General features: G+C 40.2%; 1 protein-coding gene across 5 annotated transcripts in view; it reads left to right on the top strand.

Moving 5' to 3' along the window:
• Rps6ka5 (ribosomal protein S6 kinase, polypeptide 5) overlaps window positions 1-19,100 on the top strand; it is a 176,890-nt gene that overhangs the window by 46,723 nt on the left and 111,067 nt on the right. For 3 of the 5 annotated variants that reach the window (NM_001330702.1, NM_153587.3, XM_030246949.1), the window contains exon 2: window positions 17-88. The exons of the other annotated variants lie outside the window; for them this stretch is intronic. In NM_001330702.1, the coding sequence (NP_001317631.1) occupies window positions 17-88 (72 nt within the window). The remainder of the gene's footprint in view (window positions 1-16; window positions 89-19,100) is intronic. 5 annotated transcript variants of the gene reach the window in all.

The raw sequence follows: 19,100 nt of genomic DNA, 5'->3' as shown, positions 1-19,100 counted from the left end.
TTTTTTTTCTCTTTAGCCAACTTAACAGGACACGCAGAGAAGGTGGGGATTGAAAACTTTGAGCTGCTGAAGGTCCTAGGAACTGGAGGTAAATCTCAGGTTTATTCCCCTTTAAGAACAACACGCACTTGTTATTCTGTGACATAGGGTTGATAGCCTTTATGTGGAAGTCATTGGCAGTTTTAGAAGCATGAGGCATCCATTAAGAGAACTCAGGAATTTCTTTTGCCTGATACAGTCCCAGTATGTGAGATGCCAGGGCAACACTAACCAGAATTTCAGGCTAGCCTGAGCTATACAGCAGGACCTAATCCCACAAACATGCCAACAACAAAGAAAGCCTTTTAAATCTTTTTTATGTGTTGGGAATATAAATTAGTCTTTAGAAGTCACTAGCATAGGTAGGTAGCTTATTATATGCCAGCACCTTATAAAGTGATTTATGTTGATTGAATTAAGCCTTCTTTTTAAGACTGTTGTAATTCAGGGCACATCATTGTAATAATGAACAAGTCAGAATTCTTCTCTTCATTAACCCAACACTTAAGAGTCTGGCTAATTGAAGCCTAGTTCTATTTATGTTCCATCCTCTATGTAAGATTGAAATGATCTGTATTCATTAACATTTTAGAAAGCTTTTCCAAGTCATAAATTTAAAGCAGTCATAAAGGAGAACATATACTATACAATTATATAATAGAGACAATTATATTAATGCCTACTTGTATTTGCATGGAGAAAAACCTCTGGAATGTATCCTCAAACAGTAACATGATATGATGTCTGGGTGATCTTGTATTTTGAAAATTCTCTGCCTCAACTTCTCTTGTTCAGAAGCCCGGCTGGTCTTCCAGGCATAGCATCAAGATCCTGCACTCAGCCTGTGTGCAGTGTGACGCTCCACTGTCACTCTTCTCTAGTTAATTCACAAATTAAGCCACACGTTTGCATTGGGCCCTGCCAGTCTTGTAGCTGGTTTTATCAATGAGTTCCTGGCCCTGGAATGTCCTGCTCTGCCTTACCACAGCCAGGCGAGCTTGCTGTTCTCCTTCTCCTCCACCAAGTCCTATTGAAGAAGTTCTGAATTCTTTTTCTGTCCTTAGCAGACTCTGGCCATCTCCATGGAAGGAGAAGCAAGGCCTTAGAGGACAGACCATTTTTCCTTCCCATTAAAGTTTAATTTCGAAGTTTAAGGAGCATCTGCCTTTTTAGATTTTTCAGGTCTGATAGGAGGTTGCTACCACTACCAGCATTCCAGCAGAAGAGAAATCTGGGCTTCTGTCTCTACCCTTGCTTACATCACATATGTTTGTATTCACATGAACAAATTACCTTACGGTAATTCAGTAGTGAGCTTTTGTGCCTTGGGTCCTGTCATACAAAGGTTTGTTTTATAGCTATCTGTAGTTATTTAGCATACAGTGTAGAGCCACCTTTTATAAGTACCAACGCACAAGCCTGATGGATATTCTTACCAGCTAAGGCTATGATCCCTGAAAGGCATCACCATCTTAGTGTTAAATCAGATGCTCAACTTGTGCATTCTCCAGTGCCCACTCATCTCTGGATCATTGATAGGTATATATTCTTCAGGAACAAAGTTAGGCCCACCTTACCTAATTCACAAGGTAGAATGCTTTTGAAATATCAAAGTAATGTTGGCTAGTCCTACCTTTGTTTTCTGTTTCAAAGGTAGTACCTATCTACTCACAGGGGAAACAGTCCAGAGCCGTGGTGAATGGCTCCCTTAAAAATAGTGTTTGCAACATACTGTCAAAAACTTTTCAGGTCAAGTTATGCTCACAGAGTGTGGTACATTTTCGTAGTTTCTTTCTTTTTGGTGACAGCTTAGTTGAGATACAATGCATATACCATGCAGTTTTCCCATTTAAAGTATTCAGTGCATGCTTCCAGTGTGTTTAGAGCTGCGTAGCCATAGCCATAGTCAGTTTCAGAACTTTTTGATTTAACCTCAATAAGAAACCTCAAGTCCTTTAGCTGTTACTTTGTAAGCGTGCCATCCTCTCTGTCCCTAACAACCACTAAGTTATTTCCTATAAGTGGTTTCATATAATATGTGGATTTTGGTGTCTGGCTTCTTTGATACAGCGTAATATTCTCTAGGTTAAAGTATATTATAGCAGATAGCACCTCTTTCCCTTTATGACCAAGAAGTTCATTGTGTGACTATAGCACGTTTTCCTCATCTGTTCATCAGCTGATGACAGTAAAGGTTAGCTTGTTTGTCAGCTTGATAAAACCTATAATCCCATGGGAGGAGAGTTATCTGCACTCATTAGGTTGGTGGTGGGCATGTCTGCTGTCTTAAGTTAACTGATGTGGGAAGACCAAGCCCAGTGTGTGTGGCACCCTTGTCTAGGAGAGGTTCCTGAGCTGTTTTAGAAATGGAGGAATTGAAGTAAGCAAGCAAAAGCATGCATCCATTGCTCTCTGCTTTTGACCATGGGTGTGGTGGGACTAGCTGTTGCTCATTCCTGCCTTGACTGCCCTGGAGTGATAGACTGTGATTGGAAACTGAAATTAACTCCCCTTCACCCTATGTTGCTTTTTGTTAGGATATTTTATCGTAGCAGCAGGAGTGAGACTAAGACACTGACTCCACCTTTTATCAGAGAATCGTAAACTTGAGTGCTGTCAACATCAAACTCAGTGTTTCATGTCAACCTAGGTTTCCATTTCTTGGGTATAATCCTAGAAGCAAATTGCCAATTTAAATAGCAACTCTGTGTAAGTTCTTGAGGAGCTGCTAGACTGTTTCCCAAAATGTCTGCACCATTTATATTCTCGTGAACAGTATGTAAGGGTTTCAGGTTTTGCACATCCTTGTCAACATTTGTTATCTAATTTTTTATCATTTTATTACCTGTAAAATCACTTAGGTCAATCTTCAAGGAAAACATCCATTAATATTTCTTATTGTCTAGCCAAATGATTAAATTGTATTAGTGGATTTATTGCCCATTTTCAGATATTTTACAAAAAGTCATACATAATTTTACATTGGTTGCATAAAAATTATATAAATTTCCTCCTAGATTTTCTCCAGTTTTAAGTCATCTTTAATGTGATAGCGGTTTTGTTTGTTTACTGAAGGTTGGGTTTAACAATTCATATATTAGTTATAAATCTGAGGCAGAAAAAAATATTACAAGTATAAATTTCACTTTTTGTCTATGTTGTTTGGAGAGTTTATAGCATCTTGGTGTTTTGAAGAGATTTTCAACTAAACCAGTATTCCCACCAGAGCGGCTGGGAGCTCTCCCATTGTGGGTGAAGGGAAGTCGGACATTGCCATAGGATACTCCTCAGTGATACTTAGCCCAAGGCTCGTGTTTGCTCACAGCCAAGGAGACACACAGGAAACCTGTTGGAACTCTCAGACGTCTGTCACCTCTGTCTGCTCATGTGCACTTCAGGTTACCTGCTCACTTGCTGATACCTGACTCAACCCTGTGTTCTTGGCATCCCAGGATAAACCCAGTGTGGCCCTCGTTAAATGGAAGGCACAGTCTGATGCTGGGGCAGTGTAAGTTACAGGAATTCAGTACCCCTGGCATACCTTTTCCCTATTTATTGCTATTTCAGGAAAATGGGCTTTGGGTAAATACCTCCCCATTCATCATTACCTTTATTTTATTTGCAGGAAAACTAAGTTATTCCATAAATGGAATCTACTATATAATACCTGATACAAAGATCTTAAAATAGAAATTTTTTTCTTAACTATCATTTTCTATCATCATCATCTTTTTTTTTTTTTTTTTTTTTTTTGTAGCCTTTGCTGGCCTGGAACTTGCCATGTAGACCTGGCTAGCCTCACACTCATAGATATCCATTTACTTCCTCTCTGAGAACTAAATTGGAAATTAAAAACATAACTCATACTAAAATATTGAAACCCCATTAATCTAACACTGCTATCTTTCTAACCTCTTTGCATTCATTAACTGTTACTTAATGAGTACTCTAAGGTTGATAAGTTTATAGAGCTTCATATATTTAAAAATAATAAAGTATATTTCCTTTTGGGTAACATGAACGTGAATGCTGTTTGGTCTAAACTGAGTGTGATATCTTGATTATTAAGCTGAGTCAACTCATCACTAGAAAACATTGTTCTTCCATAAAAGCTGTCTCAGCCCCTATTCACCATTTGCATTAATGCCTCTCCTGTGGCTCTGATCAGCTACCTGGCACACATTAGGTAGAGGGAGGAAGGGTTTATTTTACTTAATAGTTTCTTGGCGAGAAGGCATAGTGGTGTACATGGTGGCAGAAGCATGAGGCAGGCAATTTGCTCACATCTCTGTGGCTCAGGAAGTAGGGAGCAAGAGCTTTGCCAGATACTATAATCCTCAGGCAGGGTCCGTCCCCCAAGGGATCCTTGAATATTGGAAAGTGGACTACTTTGCATTTTGGAGATTATGTTCTGGAAGAGACTTTAGATATTTTTCCATAGAAAGTTTTAGAAATGTTAGCTTTTGCTATGCTCTTTAGTAAAAGTAGAAGTCAGCAGCGAGATTAGCCAAAAGAAACTTTTTACATACTTTAACCTCTGCTTTTATCAATTCAAATACTGTCCATTTTACTTCAATAGAAGTATACCAGCTACTTCAAAAAGAAAATTCATACTGAGGTCATGTTTTATTCCAGCTCTGGATAAAGCCGCATGACACTTAAATCAGTGGTAATAGATAACTTCTGACATCTACTGAATTTTAAATTTAAAAAGCATTCTGTGAAGATGAAATATTAGTTTTCATATCACATTTTATAGTATGTAACAAGACTTGTAAAATTAACTCAATGTTCTAGCTACAGAAGTAGAAATGGAGAGCTACTTTATCTTCTCTTTTGGGTTAGATGACAGTTAAGATGTTCTGAAAACCCCTTTATTAAATCCCCAAAGTGCTAGATAAAATGTATTTTAAAAACTAGGTCTGCCACTGACTGCATAGGTTAATTCACAGAAATAAGGGAAAGCCTCAGGTTCACAAGAGTCAATGGAGCAAGAGTATAAAGAACCGAATAAGCTCCCTGAAGACAGGAGTTTCGCTGGAAGTCTACAGTAAAGTGAGCTAGTTTTTACATTTGCAGTTTGCATGCTTGGTGTGGCAGATTGTATCTAAGGCACAGGAGAGATACCGACAGCTACTGCTCATTAAAGAAAGGAATCAGCCTGCAAAAGGATGGAAAAGAAGCTTTCTGGTCAGCATTGGCTCAAGAAATGCAATTCTTTAGAGCATCCTCAGCTACAAGCAGTCTCAACAATATATGCTATGTAAGAATTAAGGTCAAACTGGAATCTAACTTTATAACTAGTATTTTATAGAAAAAGCAACCATTAATCCTCTCAGGAGGAATACACTCTTCCCACATCTCTTTCTATGTAGTGGAGTGTGTGTGTATTTGTCTGGGTATGTGCACAGGTGTGTGGAAGCCATTATTTGCCATCAGATATCTTCTCAATCCTCTCACCTTTTCTTTCCTCTCCTTCCTTCCTTCCTTCCTTCCTTTCTTTCTTTCTTTCTTTCTTTCTTTCTTTCTTTCTTTCTTTCTTTCTTTCTTTCTTTCTTTCTTTCTTTCTTTCTTTCTAAAACAACCTCTTGCTAAGCCTGGAACTCAGCAATTCAACTAGGCTCTTTCCCCAACGAGCCCATCTCCTCCCCCAGCACTGAGGATGCAGGCCAAGGCTGCTGCATCCAGATTTTATATGGTCTTTGGGGATTTGAACTTAGCACTTCACAGACTGAGTAATCTTTCAAGCCTTTACATAGATATCTAATTCTGGAGAAAGTTATACAGGTAAAGACCGTGCTACAAACATTGCAAACATCCAGGAACAAGGGACTATGTTTGAGAGACTGGAAATAACAAAGAATCATAGATACAGATTATTTATTTTAGATTTGAAATATGATGTAATTGCTTATGGTTGTTTTAATAACTCATTTCAGTTGGAAAATTCAGTGTATACTTATGGGGTAGAATATAATGTTCCCATTTATTTATACATTGTACAGAGATTTACTGAAGGTAATAGTCTAACGTGTTTATCACTTCACTGACTTTTCTGTAGTAAAGATGTGAAAAACGTCTAGTAGCAATATTGAAATAAACAGTACATTATTATTTATTTTTTTCTTTTCGTTTTTCGAGACAGGGTTTCTCTGTGTAGCCCTGGTTGTTCTGGAACTCACTCTGTAGACCAGGCTGGCCTCGAACTCAGAAATCCGCCTGCCTCTGCCTCCCGAGTGCTGGGATTAAAGGCGTGCGCCACCACGCCCGGCTATACATTATTATTTTTAACTGTGGCTACTATGCATACGGTAGCACAATACTAAAGCTTCTTTTGCCCCTCACAGGGTCTGGTGGTATATACTTTTAATTCCAATACTTGGGAAGCAGAGTCAGGCAGATCTCTGAGCTCAAGGCTAGCCTGGCCTACATAATTCATTCCAGGACAGCCAGAGCTACATAGATTTGACCCTGTCTCAAAAGGCAGACAACAAACACATACATATGTACATGCAGGCAGAATACTCATAGACATAAGTAAATCTTTTTAAAAACACAAAACATGCTATCAGGGTTTGGCACATGCCTATAATCCTGGCACTTGGGAAATGAGGAGAGGAAGACTGCGTTTTCAGGGTCAGTTTAGGCAATCTCAAAAGAGAGAGAGAGAGAGAGAGAGAGAGAGAGAGAGAGAGAGAGACTAAGAAAGAATGAGTCAATGAACAAGACATGCTAAACAAACTACTATGCAGATTTTCCTCCCCTCCCCCCTCCCCCCTCCCCAAAGACCATGGGGCAGGAGAGATGGCCCAGCAGTTAAGAGTGCTTACTGTCCTTTCAGTGTGCCTAAGTTCAAGTATCCCCCAGCTGTCTGTACTCCCAGCTCCAGGGGGTTCATACCCTCTTCTGGACTCTTACGTGCACCTGTACACACACACACACACACACACACACACACATACATGTACATGCACACACAAATTTAAAATAATTTTTCTAAACGTCTACTTAAGGTATAGACCAGCAGAATACTATTTATTTTACCAGTGCTACTATTATAAGTAGAAAAAAAGCCGGGCGGTGTTGGCACACGCCTTTAATCCCAGCACTTGGGAGGCAGAGGCAGGTGGATTTCTGAGTTCGAGGCCAGCCTGGTCTACAGAGTGAGTTCCAGGACAGCTTGGGCTACACAGAGAAACCCTGTCTCGAACCGCCCCCCCCCCCCCCCGCCAAAAAAAAAAAGTAGAAAAAAAATTATTCAAATTTTAAAAACTGTAGATTTTTAACTTGAAGATGAGATAAAAGTAAAGAGAATGAATTGGAAGATAGATTTGAGCAAAAGATGCATAATAACATATCATGAGGGAAATGAACATATATAAAAAGTGAGGTCAAAGCAAAGAAGATGTAACAGTTGTCTGCCCGCAGAAGAGATAACAGAATAAGGAAAGACCTGTTTAAAGAGATGACAGCTGAGTATTTTGAAGTTTGATTAAACATGAATTCTGAGAATTAGGAAACAGAAAATCCTCAGCAGGCAAGTAAAAAGTTCTTCTGTAAATAAATGAAGGAAGCTGGCTGAACATAAGGACATAGAGATAACCCAAAAGCAGCAGTGAGATATGTTTTGAAAATAAAGAACAATTATTGTTTTTCTTTTTTTAAAAATTCTCTCATATATTACATCTAGACCACAGTGTTTCCTCTCCCCTATTTTCTTCCCCCCACCTCCCCACGCTCTCAGATCCACCTCTGCTCTGCTTCCCCTTAGAAAAGAGCAGACCTCCCAGGGACATGCCAACAAGCATAACAAGCTAAGATACAGCCAGGCACATAACATCTTATCAAGGCTGGATGAGGCAGCCCAGTTAGGAGGAAAAGTAGGCAAGAGTCAGAGCCAGCACCCACTCCTGCTGTTAGGATTCCTACAAGAACACCAAGCTACTCAACCATAACATAGATGCAGAGAACCTAGGTAAAACCCTACCAGCTTCCTGATCTCTGCTGGCCCCATGAGTCCCAGCCAGTTGATTGTGTGGACCATAGCGACTTTAATTTAATCATAATTGCTGTTTTCAACGGCAGCCATAGAAAGATCTTTGCAGATTGTACAGTGAAATGGCTGTTGATCTAGAATTGTGTCTCTAGCCGATCTGTTTTCCGGAGGTTTAGACAAAATAGATTTATATATGTATGTACGTGTATGAGTGTCTATGAGCATGTGTGTGTGAGCATGTAGGTATATGTGTGTTGTGCATATGGAAGCCGGAGCACAATCTTGGCTGTAGTTCCTCAGCTACAGTCCACGCTGTGTTTTGAGATAGGATCCCTCACTGGTGTGGGACTCAGTAATGAAGCTCGGCTGGCTGGCTAGCAAGCCCCAGGAATCCTCCTGTCTCTGCCTTCCCAGTACAGACGTGACAAGTGTACCCATGCTTTGCTTTTTTATGTAAGTTCTGGGGATCGAATTCAGATCTTCATGCGTGTGACAGCAGACACTTTACACTGAGCTATCTTTCCAATCCCAAATAGATACTTTAAACATATAAACGCTGAATATGTTTCACACCAATAGTTCCTCACATTGCAAAGGATGAGCTATTAGGGGAAAGAAAAATTATGCCAGGAGAGTTTCTGAGATACAAAAAGGATTAAGAGGAAATAAAATATAAACAGTATTACTTATGTAAGGCCATAATATCTCATTTGTGTAATTAAATTAAGACAGCTGGAATATTAGACAAAAGTTACATGATTTCAGAGGTGACAGGAACTCATTTTCTGAGGTACATGCTATAAAGTGCATATGAATCGTAAGTGTATAAATAATCATACTGCTGGGTGTGATAGTGCATGCTCTTAATCCTGGCACTCAATCTTAGTGTGAGGCCAGCCCACTCTACATATCCTGTTCCAAGACAGTACAGAGACCCTGTCTTAAACAAATTACCAAACTTACATCAAAAATGAGACAAGAAAATCTGCATGGCCCTGTAACCATTAGTGTGGTCAGTAAGCAACGGTCTTCCAAGTGGAAGCTGTGTGGTGCAGTTTGAAAAACAAGTTGTTACCAGATCTTAAAGATAGTTCTAAGTTCTACAAACTCAGAATAGAATGAAGTTCTTTCCTCCCACTCATTTTCTCAGGATACTAATACCTTGATTCCCAGAACATGCCAGGGGAGTATAATGAGGGGAAGCCAGAAGCTGTTTCACATGTGAGCATCGTGTCTAATGTTTGCAGAACCAAACCCTGGGCTGCTTTCAGCACATCTGATCTTTGATTAATGTCCCTCTTGCCTCTGGGTGTTTGCTCACAGGCCTGGAAGGCGGCCCTCAGGGGAGTAATTGTGTCTCTGTCTTGTTGAACTTGTCCAACCATCTCCTTTTCTGTTCCCCTCCTGCCTTAGTGGGTCTATTGTTAGCCACAGATGCTCTCTCTCTCTCTCTCTCTCTCTCTCTCTGTGACACTGCAGCTCTTAAGAAAGATGGGTAACTAAGAACTGTCACTGTAGACATTTCTGAATTTAAAATCAAAGTTTTGATGACTAAATGGAGTAGGTGGACAGTTTCATTATGAATATAATAAAATCAATTTTTATTCAAAATTTCACCACTAATCTTTCGGTTTTATTACCTTTTTAAAAAGATAATTTTTTCCAGCACCACTTAGAATAATAGAAGAACTTCATCATGTGTCTTTGTGTGTCATGTAAGGTTTTTCTTAGGAAGTAAAACTTAAAACTCTTTTCTGATAAATTAATTTATATATATTCTGAACTAGAAAAACTTGTTCATCGAATTGCTGAAATGTGGCATTGCTGAATGTTTGAACATTCAGAGGCTCTGCTATTTTGTTCTTTTACTGCTGATTGAACCTAAGGCCCTGTGCCTGGTAGGCAGGTGCTACACCCCTGAGGTACACCACCAGCCCTCTTAACTTCTGCTTTGAGGTAAGAGCTCACTAAATTACACAGGCTAGCCTTGAAGTCAGTCTCTAGTTTAAGGTGGCCTTGAACTTGGAATCCTCCTGAGGATCTGTGTTATAGGCCTGCTCTATAAGACCAGCCCAGGCTCTTTAAATCTTATATTTAAATTCATGTGATATTCTTAACTCTTTACTTGGAGGCTGGTTGGTTTCTTTTTGAGATTTCTTTAGTCTGTTACTAATCTGCTGATTACTTTCACAATCTAGAAACTTTGAAATAAACTAGACTCTTCTCTATTATCTTTTCCTTTTAGTTTCTCCTGAAGTCTGAAACATGGCGCTTAGCTGTGTGTACAGTAGGGTGTTAGAGTACCTATCATTTCTCAGAGGTCAGATACGGAGTCAGAAATCCATAGTGAAATTATATCCTAGGTTGGAAAAATAAAATTATTTAGACCTTCCATGTAAGGAGAGATTATCAGTTACTTCATATAATTGCTTACTTTGTTAGCATTTTTACAAAGTAGTATTTCTAATAAAAATACAACTGTGAACAATATTTTATAAATGAAATGCTTGCAAGTTGAAAATTCTATTAACATTTTTAAAACATGGGTTTGAATGTTGCCTTCATGTCAAATAAAAAGAATGCATTCTTTATCTTTTTTCCCTAACTATTTAATAATTGGACTTCTGAAGTATAATAAAATCTCAAACAGTGTATTGTGGACACTAGCAGATACATTCTAAGATATATATCCATACAAGTGCTAAAATGCTCAGATCGCTTGATACATTCAACTCCCAGGTTCTCTTGCTCCAGGAAGTAGCATCATCAGCAGCAGCCCAAGTTCAGAGGATCCCAAGTTCAAGGCCAGCCTGTGTAATTTTAGTGAGCTCTTACCTCAGAAGTTAAAAGAGGGCTGGTAGTATAGCTCAGGGGTGTAGCACCTGCCTACCATTGCCCAGAATTGACTTGTGACCCCTAGAGGGATTCAGAAACAGGGACCTACAGCCACCACAGCACTTGGGATCAAGTTGCCCCTTGCCAGTCCATTGTCCATAGCAAGACTTATCTTTCTAAAGTACAAATTAGATCATAATAATTTTCTACCCAAAAATTATCAGTCCACTTCTGTTACTTGTTAGATTCATTCACTCACTTATTGGCATTAATTAATTAATTAATTAAATGCTGGAATAGAGTAGTTGATTTTTTAAAAAAATTACTTTAAAAAGCTCACAATGTAGTGAAACAGATTTTCATGTAATAATAAGGTTTGTGAAACCTTGAAATGAGGCTAAGTGTGGAAATCTAGACTATTCATTGTAGTGTCTAATGAGTAGGACCACCTCTTCCCATCCTCCTCACTGGGGCTCTCCTTAAAATACACATTGTTCCCTGTGTGGATGATACCAATTAGTCACCAACAGTTTTTGCCAGTTGTACTGTGGAAGTAATGATATATGTGGTAGAGACTCTTTGGGTTGCTTACCCTACATCCTGTGAGCCACCTAAATAATGTACTCTGTAATATGTCGTAACCCAATGGCCCGGGTTCTGAAAACTCCATCAGGGTATGTCGTGTGTGTGTGTGCATGTGTGTAGTAAGCTTACAGTGTGTATATAATTCCTAGAGGTTGCTTATGATGTTTTGTACAATATGAAAAGTATTGAGATACTTTGCCTTCATAGTATAAATAACAATTTTTGTTATTGATGCCATATGAAATCACTGTAGCTAGCGAGAGCCCAGGGTGGAGTTTGAGTATATAGGATTTATTCTGAGAGTGCTTCAGGAAAGCAAGAGTAGAGAAGACTGGTGAGTGGGGTGAGCCTAAGCAAGCTTGTGTCTGAATAGTCTATATTTAGCTTGAACTCATGGGTAGCTCTGGATAGGAAAGAGGAAGCAGACTTTCTTTTTTTTTTATTAATCATTTTATTTGTTTATATTTCAAATGATATCCCCCTTTCTGGTTACCCCTCCACATACCCCCCCCCCATACCATCCTCTTTTTTCCCCTTCCCGTTTGCCTCTAATAAGGGTGCTCCTCCACCCACTCACCCACTTCCGTCTCTCCCTCTAGCATCTCCCTACATTGGGGCATTAAGCCTCCTCCCCCCTCCCATTGATGTCAGATAATGCCATCCTCTGCCACATATGTATCTGGTGTCCTGGCTTCCTCCATGTATGCTCTTTAGTTGATGTTTTAGTCCTTGGGAGCTCTGGGTGGTCAAGTTAGTTGATATTGTTCTTCCTACAGGGTTGCAATTCCGTTCAGCTCCTCCAGTCCTTCCCCTAGCTTGTCCATTAGGGTCCTGGGCACAGTCAGATGGTTGGCTGTGAGTGTCTGCATCTGTATTGGTCAGGTGCTGGTAGAACCTCTCGGGGAATGGCCTTACCAGGCTCCTGTCAGCAAGAGGGAAGCAGACTTTCAATGCCCTTGTTATTTGCTGGCTGAAGGCTGCTTGAACGGAGGTGAGGTAGAAATAGAAAATGGGGCATGTAGTTAGAAAATGGGGTATCTCATTAGAAATCAGGGCAGCTGCTGCACCACGCTAGGGGACTTGGGGCTCATGGTTCACATCTGCATCCTTTGCAAATGCTCATCAACTATAGTAGTTAAGATTATTAATTATAGTAATCTTGATTATTAAGAATATGTGAACGTTATTTATGAATATGCCATTTTCGATTTCTTGCTCCTCATTGGAAGCTTTTCTTTTAATAAGATCCTTTGGGAATCAAATACATGGATAACTTTTTCTAGCCTAAATTTGGCAAAACTTACCCATGGAATCAATTCCCAAAGGATCTTATTAAAACTCAGAGTAAAACATGTTGGTTTCTTTTTTTCCAATCTCTCTCTCTCTCTCTCTCTCTCTCTCTCTCTCTCTCTCTCTCTCTCTCTCTCTCTCTCTCTCTCTCTCTCCAATTGGACAAAGACTCTTTGAATTTTCAAATTATTTGGGACCAAGTACAAGAAATAGCACCTTCTGGCTTCACCCGCTGGAGAAAAGTGACTGCTTCCCCTAGTAACCATTAGCTGCGTTCAGATCCTCAGGGAGGGAGCGTGGGGCTTCGTGAGCTCCTCCCTTTCTCTGTGGCAAGCTATGGATGGGGCCAGTCCTGTGTCAGTCTTGTTCATATGATGACATCTGCTGTGAATTCAAGAGTGTGAAGACCATGTGGTAGCAGGCAGTCTGCCCTCCACAGTACTCCTTCTGGCCCTTCTGTTCTTTCTATTCCCTCTTCCATGATGTCCTGAGTTTTAGAGGGGATAATATCAATGTTTATTTATAGCTGAGCATTCAGCAGTCACTTATTTTCAGCATATTGACCAATTAATGGTCCCTTCAGTATTTATCAGGCACGGTAAAAAAAGAAAAAAAAAAAAACTTCTGACCAATGCTGAAAATAGCAGTAAACTCGGTCATAAACATAAATATTTAGAAGTCACTTTGATGTCCATTTAGCAAAGTAGTATTTAACAGGAGCTTCTATACTAGGGCCTGTGACCTCTCCAACTATGGCTCTTTTGACCATGTTTGTAATACCAGGTGTGTGTAGTAGGCCTCAAATCCAGTCAGAAAGTGTTTGGATATCCCTGCAACTGACTTGGTGCTATTCTTTCTTGGCAGGTCAGTAGTGTTAGCATGCAAGGTCCACAGCTAAGTAACACTGTTTATTGTAACCTCCACCCCTAGCAGCCAGCATAGTACTTTCTGACACCAGCAGGGCTGACAGCAGGGACAACACCTCCAGCTTGATTTCTTTCTGTCCTATGCCTAAAGCATGTGCTATCTTAAGCAGAGGCTCTTAGCATCTAGTTATAATGGACAGTTAACAGCAGTGGCAATACCCTGTGCTGTTTTGGGGACTTGAGGGAACTTTCAAGTATTTTTTGGTGTGTCCTACCTACATAGCAAGAAGTAGGTACATTTTTTTGTGTGTTGAAACTCACTATTATTTTGGAATTATGTATATAAGCACAAAAACACATAGGTTTGTGTTTTTTTTTTTTTTTCTTTTGGTTTTTCGTGACAGGGTTTCTCAGTATAGTTCTAGCTGTCCTGGAACTCACTCTGTAGACCAGGCTGGCCTTGAACTCAGAAATCCGCCTGCCTCTGCCTCCCAAGTGCTAGGATTATAGGCGTGCGCCACCACTGCGTGGCTCATAGTTTTTTTCACTAATAATTAACACTGGTTTTTAATCTACCAGGCCCTCTTCTATGTAACTTAATTTCCAGACTGCATAATATGGGAGTTGTTTCTAACTCAAATGAAAGCTGAGAGACAGATATATTAAATATTTTTCTAACCTCACATTTAGTAAACTACAAATCTAGGCTTCAAATGAATATAGTCTGACACCAGAATCTGTTCTTCATTTCTGCACTGCCTCTCTCTCCCTCCTTCCTTCCTCCCTTGGGCTCAGATTTATTTACATTCAGATATTTATGCACATATATGTGTATGTTTAAGAAGAGGAAATGAGCTGGGTGTGGTGGTGCATGCAGCACTCAGGAGGCAGAGGCAGGCAGATTTCTGAGTTCGAGGCCAGCCTGGTCTACAAAGTGAGTTCCAGGACAGCCAGGGCTGGAAACCTGAAACCCTGTCTTGAAACACCAAAAAAGAAAAAAAAAAAAGAAGAAGAAGAAGAGGAAATGGATCTTTCATGAATTCCTTTTCCTATGCTTCATCTTCTTTCATTTCTTAATGCATTGATACAGTCATCCACAACCAATACACAGCCAATGTTTAAACGAACACTAGTGAACAGACTTAACAAGAACTGAAGTTATCAGATGGCTTCTATATCATGAACATTAAATAATGAGAATGGCATCTTTGGCGAAGAGAGACTCTTGGAAACATTACATATAGATTTTTATTTTAAGTGACAGAGGGGCTAGAGAGATGGTTCAGCAGTTAAGAGTACTAGCTGCTTTTTCAAGATCTAGGTTTAATTCTTAGCACTCACATGATGGCTCACAACCATCTATAACTCCAATTTCAAGAAATCTGATGCCCTCTTCTGGCCTCCATGGGCATCAGGCACACACGTGATACACAGACAAACTTGCAGGCAAAACACCCATACACATAAAATTTAAAATCATTATTATAATAAAGTGACTGGAAGGGCTGGCGAGGTGGCTAGGGGATAAAGGCAGTTGCTGCAAGCCCAGGTTCAATCTTCAGGAAGCACATGGTGGAAGGAGAGAACTGAACTGCAGATCAGCCCCTGACTTCCATACACACATCAAGACCTGCGCATGCTCCTCCCACATAGATAATAACATAAGGAAAGTGCTAACGTGACAGGTTAACCCTCAAGTAACTAAAGTCTTTACCTTTTTTGTTATATTTATTTGTGTGTAGTGGTGGGTGGGTAGGTGAACATATGCTGTGGCACCCTCTGTCTAAGCCAGAGACAATTTGAAGGAGTCATTTTCTCCTCCTTTCTTGTGGGCCCCAAGGATTGAGCTAAACACCCTTCTTGCTAAGGCATCTTAGAGGGTTTCTAGTTCCTAAAGCTTTTCTTCATAGATCTTGGCTGTAGTGCTGCATAGTAGATTTTAGACCTTTTCTAGGATGGACAGTGAAGGGTTTGTAGATCTAAAATCTTACTGGATTTTCCCCGTGGTACTTTAGAAGTACAAAATTTTATTGCCTTTTTTTTTTAAGCTGAACCTTGCTTTTTTGTACAATCGTACTGCAGTATGCTGATGTGAAGCCCTTCTGTAAACATTCTTTCCAGCCGCAGTGACTTTACAGCGGCCTAACATGTCACGGCCCTGGTACTTGCTGTGTTCATACAGGAGGGATGCAGCTATCCAGTAAGGATCCTAACTTTTAAAGGTGACCTCTGAAAATTTCAGTTCAAGGAATATATTTCTTTTTTGGCTCCAGTTCTGCTATGTTGAAGGACTGAGGTTAAGCAGGTGTGATGATCAGAACTAGTTTTGTACTTGATAATCTAGACTCAGCTGAAAGATGGCTGTGAGTGCAGGGTGGCCAGCTGCTTCAAGCTCCTGCTGCCTGACTTCCCCGCCATGATGGGCTGCTTTGACGTGTGAGCCAGAGTGGACCTTTCTCTCTTCCACTTCGGTGTCAGGGTGTTTTATCGCAGCAGCCTAAGAGCAACAGGACAGCAGGCAAGCAGGTGGACATGGGCAGGTGGATGAGTCTTAGAGGTGGAGCTTGTGCCAGGCCCTGTCACTTGTGGAAAAGCATCTCTATTTCCAAGTTGAATAGCATGTGAGAAGGGTGTGTGGCCAGGGCTTGTGATTACACAGTTGTGGCAGATTACAAGCAGAGGCTACATGTAATGTTATTATGTTACAATATTTTCTGTTCTACTATGGTGGCAGTGAAGTTTCCTGAACTCACTTTCATCATAGAATATAGCAGGAACTCAGATTTAACACCAGAATTAAAAAACAAACAAAAAACACCAGAATTAAAAGATTACTTCACGACAATCCATTGTTCTTCCCAAAAGAAAAAGAGTTGGCCAGCCATTGCTTTGTGCTACAGATCTAAGTCACAAGATTATTCTATTAAAGACCCAGTTTTAACTTTAAGTCAAAGTCATTAACAGACATTTTGGTAGCACTCTGAAAAGCTCTTTTTCTGGTGTTCATTTTTTTCCCATGAACTTAGCATTGCATTTCCATGATGTGTGAGTTCCAGAGCTCATTGCTAGTGAGAAAGTAAATAAAGTCATATCTCATCTGGGATTTTATCATTTCATTGAGTAATGGAAAGTCAGTAAAATAATCATAGAATTAAATGTAAAATACATTTGTGATCATTTTCATGAAAGAAATACCTTGGATTATGAGAGTGCAAAGTAAGAAGAAATGTGCTTGTCTGGAAAGTCAGAAAAGGACTGAACCAATGTCCACAGAAGTAAGCCAGTGTCAGGGCGGAGCAGATGGGAGAGGCATGAGCCACCTAGCTCAGAACTTCTGGGCTATGCTAAAGATGCTGTCAATGTCGAGAGCAGTGTGGCATGGAGTATTTGAATGCAAAGGGTGGTTTTTTGTTTTTGTTTTTAAGTTAGATGACAGTACAAAAGATGTGTTTATCAGGTTATGGATAAGGCAAACATAACTTGAAGGATTGATGGGCCTGGCCCTGTTTAAAAGATTCCAATAATCCAAAATAAGGAGAGGATTACATTTTGTCAGTAGTGTGATCCTTTAGTTAGTAGTCAGGCTCTTGTTTGGCAAGATTGAGACTTGTGGTTGTCAAAAGGGCTGGAATCATTAAAGGAGGAGAGTTATATGCATTTCTTGGAGTACTTTTCACTTAAAATTTACCCATATACATTTGTTGCCAAAGTTTAGCTGTAGACATATGATTTTGAGAACTGGCTCATAATGGTTTAGTTTGCTAAAAAGGCATGTTTGTACTGATTCATCTAAAAGTAACAGTGTCAGATTCTTTCAGGTGTAATGAGAGCTTAGACATATTTGAAGTAATCCGACTACAGAGGCATCTTGGATTTAGTTTTGTCCTGGCCTTTCAGTCATTTCACCCACAACTAATACATTAGAAGTTCATTTTTTTAAGTGTCTTACTTTTAACTATCTGTTCAGAACAATTGGCCTATTTTTTCATATCCACTTTCTTGGTTTATGTAATATTTAATGATAGTGCAACTACAGAACAGCATATACAAAAAGCATAGCCCTGTAAGGCAGCAAGTGTCTGTGACAGGTGGGAAGCAGGGAGTGAAGTAGGCTCAGGCGTTGATTATGCCGTGCACTTAGAGAGAATGCCAGTCCCGAGAATTCTAAGTGCAAGTCCCTTAGAATTTCTGCTGCTTAAAAAAAAAAAAAAAGCAGTCATTTGATGTGAGCTTAAATAATAAGAGGCTTGTGCAATGTATAGTTTTAAAGAGCATTAGAAAAATTGAGTGACAGGAAATGGGTCTCAGAGTAGTTGTCACATTGAAATCCCAGTGAGAGTAGCATGCCCAGGTTGAGTGACTTAAGGAAGGACATGAGACAGAGGCTTTCTAAACAGTTGCCCTTAACCTTTTATGACCTGTGAATGCTTCACTCAAAATAATGCATGTGAATAAAAATTAAAAGTTTGCATGCCTTCAATTACAGTTGTTTCTTTGTTACTAAAGAGCTATGATTAACATGCCTCCCAGAACAATGTAAAGGGAGCAGTTGTTCGCTTGGTTGTCACTTTTCAAGGTTTTTGGGTTTTGTTGATTCCCTAGTCCTTGCCTTTGCTGATTTTTGGGCCTTTGGGGGGGGGGTCAGTAAGAACATCATGGTTGAGGGAGCACATGAGAGAGACCAATCATGTCGTAGCAAACAGGAAGCAAAGAATAAGGAACCAGGTAGTAATAACCTGCAGACTTCTTCCAGATAGTCTCTACTGCCTCCCAGAGTAGACCATCAGTTAGCAACTAAGTAGTCAACACAAGAGTCTATGCAGGGCATTTTATATTAAAATTATAATTCTTTTAGAATTTATATATTTATAGGTGGACTACAAGAATATGTTTGTTTCCTCTGGTGTTTTCTGTTTTTTTTTAATTGATTCACTTTACATCCCAATCCAAGACACCCTCCTTCCTCTCCCCTTAGTCCCACCTCAGTCCCATGCTCCTTCTCCCTTTCTTTCCTCCCCTTCTCTTCAGAGAAGGGGGAGGATAGCCCATGAGTACCAGCCTGCCCTGGCATATCAAGTTGAAGCAGGACTAAGCATATCTTCTTCCACTAAGGCCAGACAAGGCAGCCCAGCTAGGGGAAGGGGATCCACAGGCAGGCAACAGAGTCAGAGACAGCCCTTGCTCCTAAATTGTTGGGTGACCCACATGAAGATCAATCTTCACGTCTACTACAAATGTGTAGGAGGCCTAGGTCTAGCCCATGCGTACTCTTAGGTTGGTTCAGTTTCTCTGAGCCCCCATGGGCCTGGGCTAGTTGATTCTGTTGGTCTTGTTGTGGTGGTCTTGACCCCTCTATCTCCCTCAGTCCTTCCCCTCACTCTTACACAAGACTTCCCAAGCTCTGCCTAATGTTTGACTGTGGGTCTCTGCACGTGCTTCCATCAGACGCTGGGTCTCAAGCGTCTCACAAGACAGTTATGCTAGGCTCC

The sequence above is a fragment of the Mus musculus genome, chromosome 12 (genome assembly GCF_000001635.26).
Source record: "Mus musculus strain C57BL/6J chromosome 12, GRCm38.p6 C57BL/6J".
NCBI classification, from domain to species: Eukaryota; Metazoa; Chordata; class Mammalia; order Rodentia; family Muridae; genus Mus; species Mus musculus.
The sequence above is the reverse complement of the archived record's forward strand: the minus strand, read 5'-3'. Positions and strand labels throughout refer to the sequence as shown.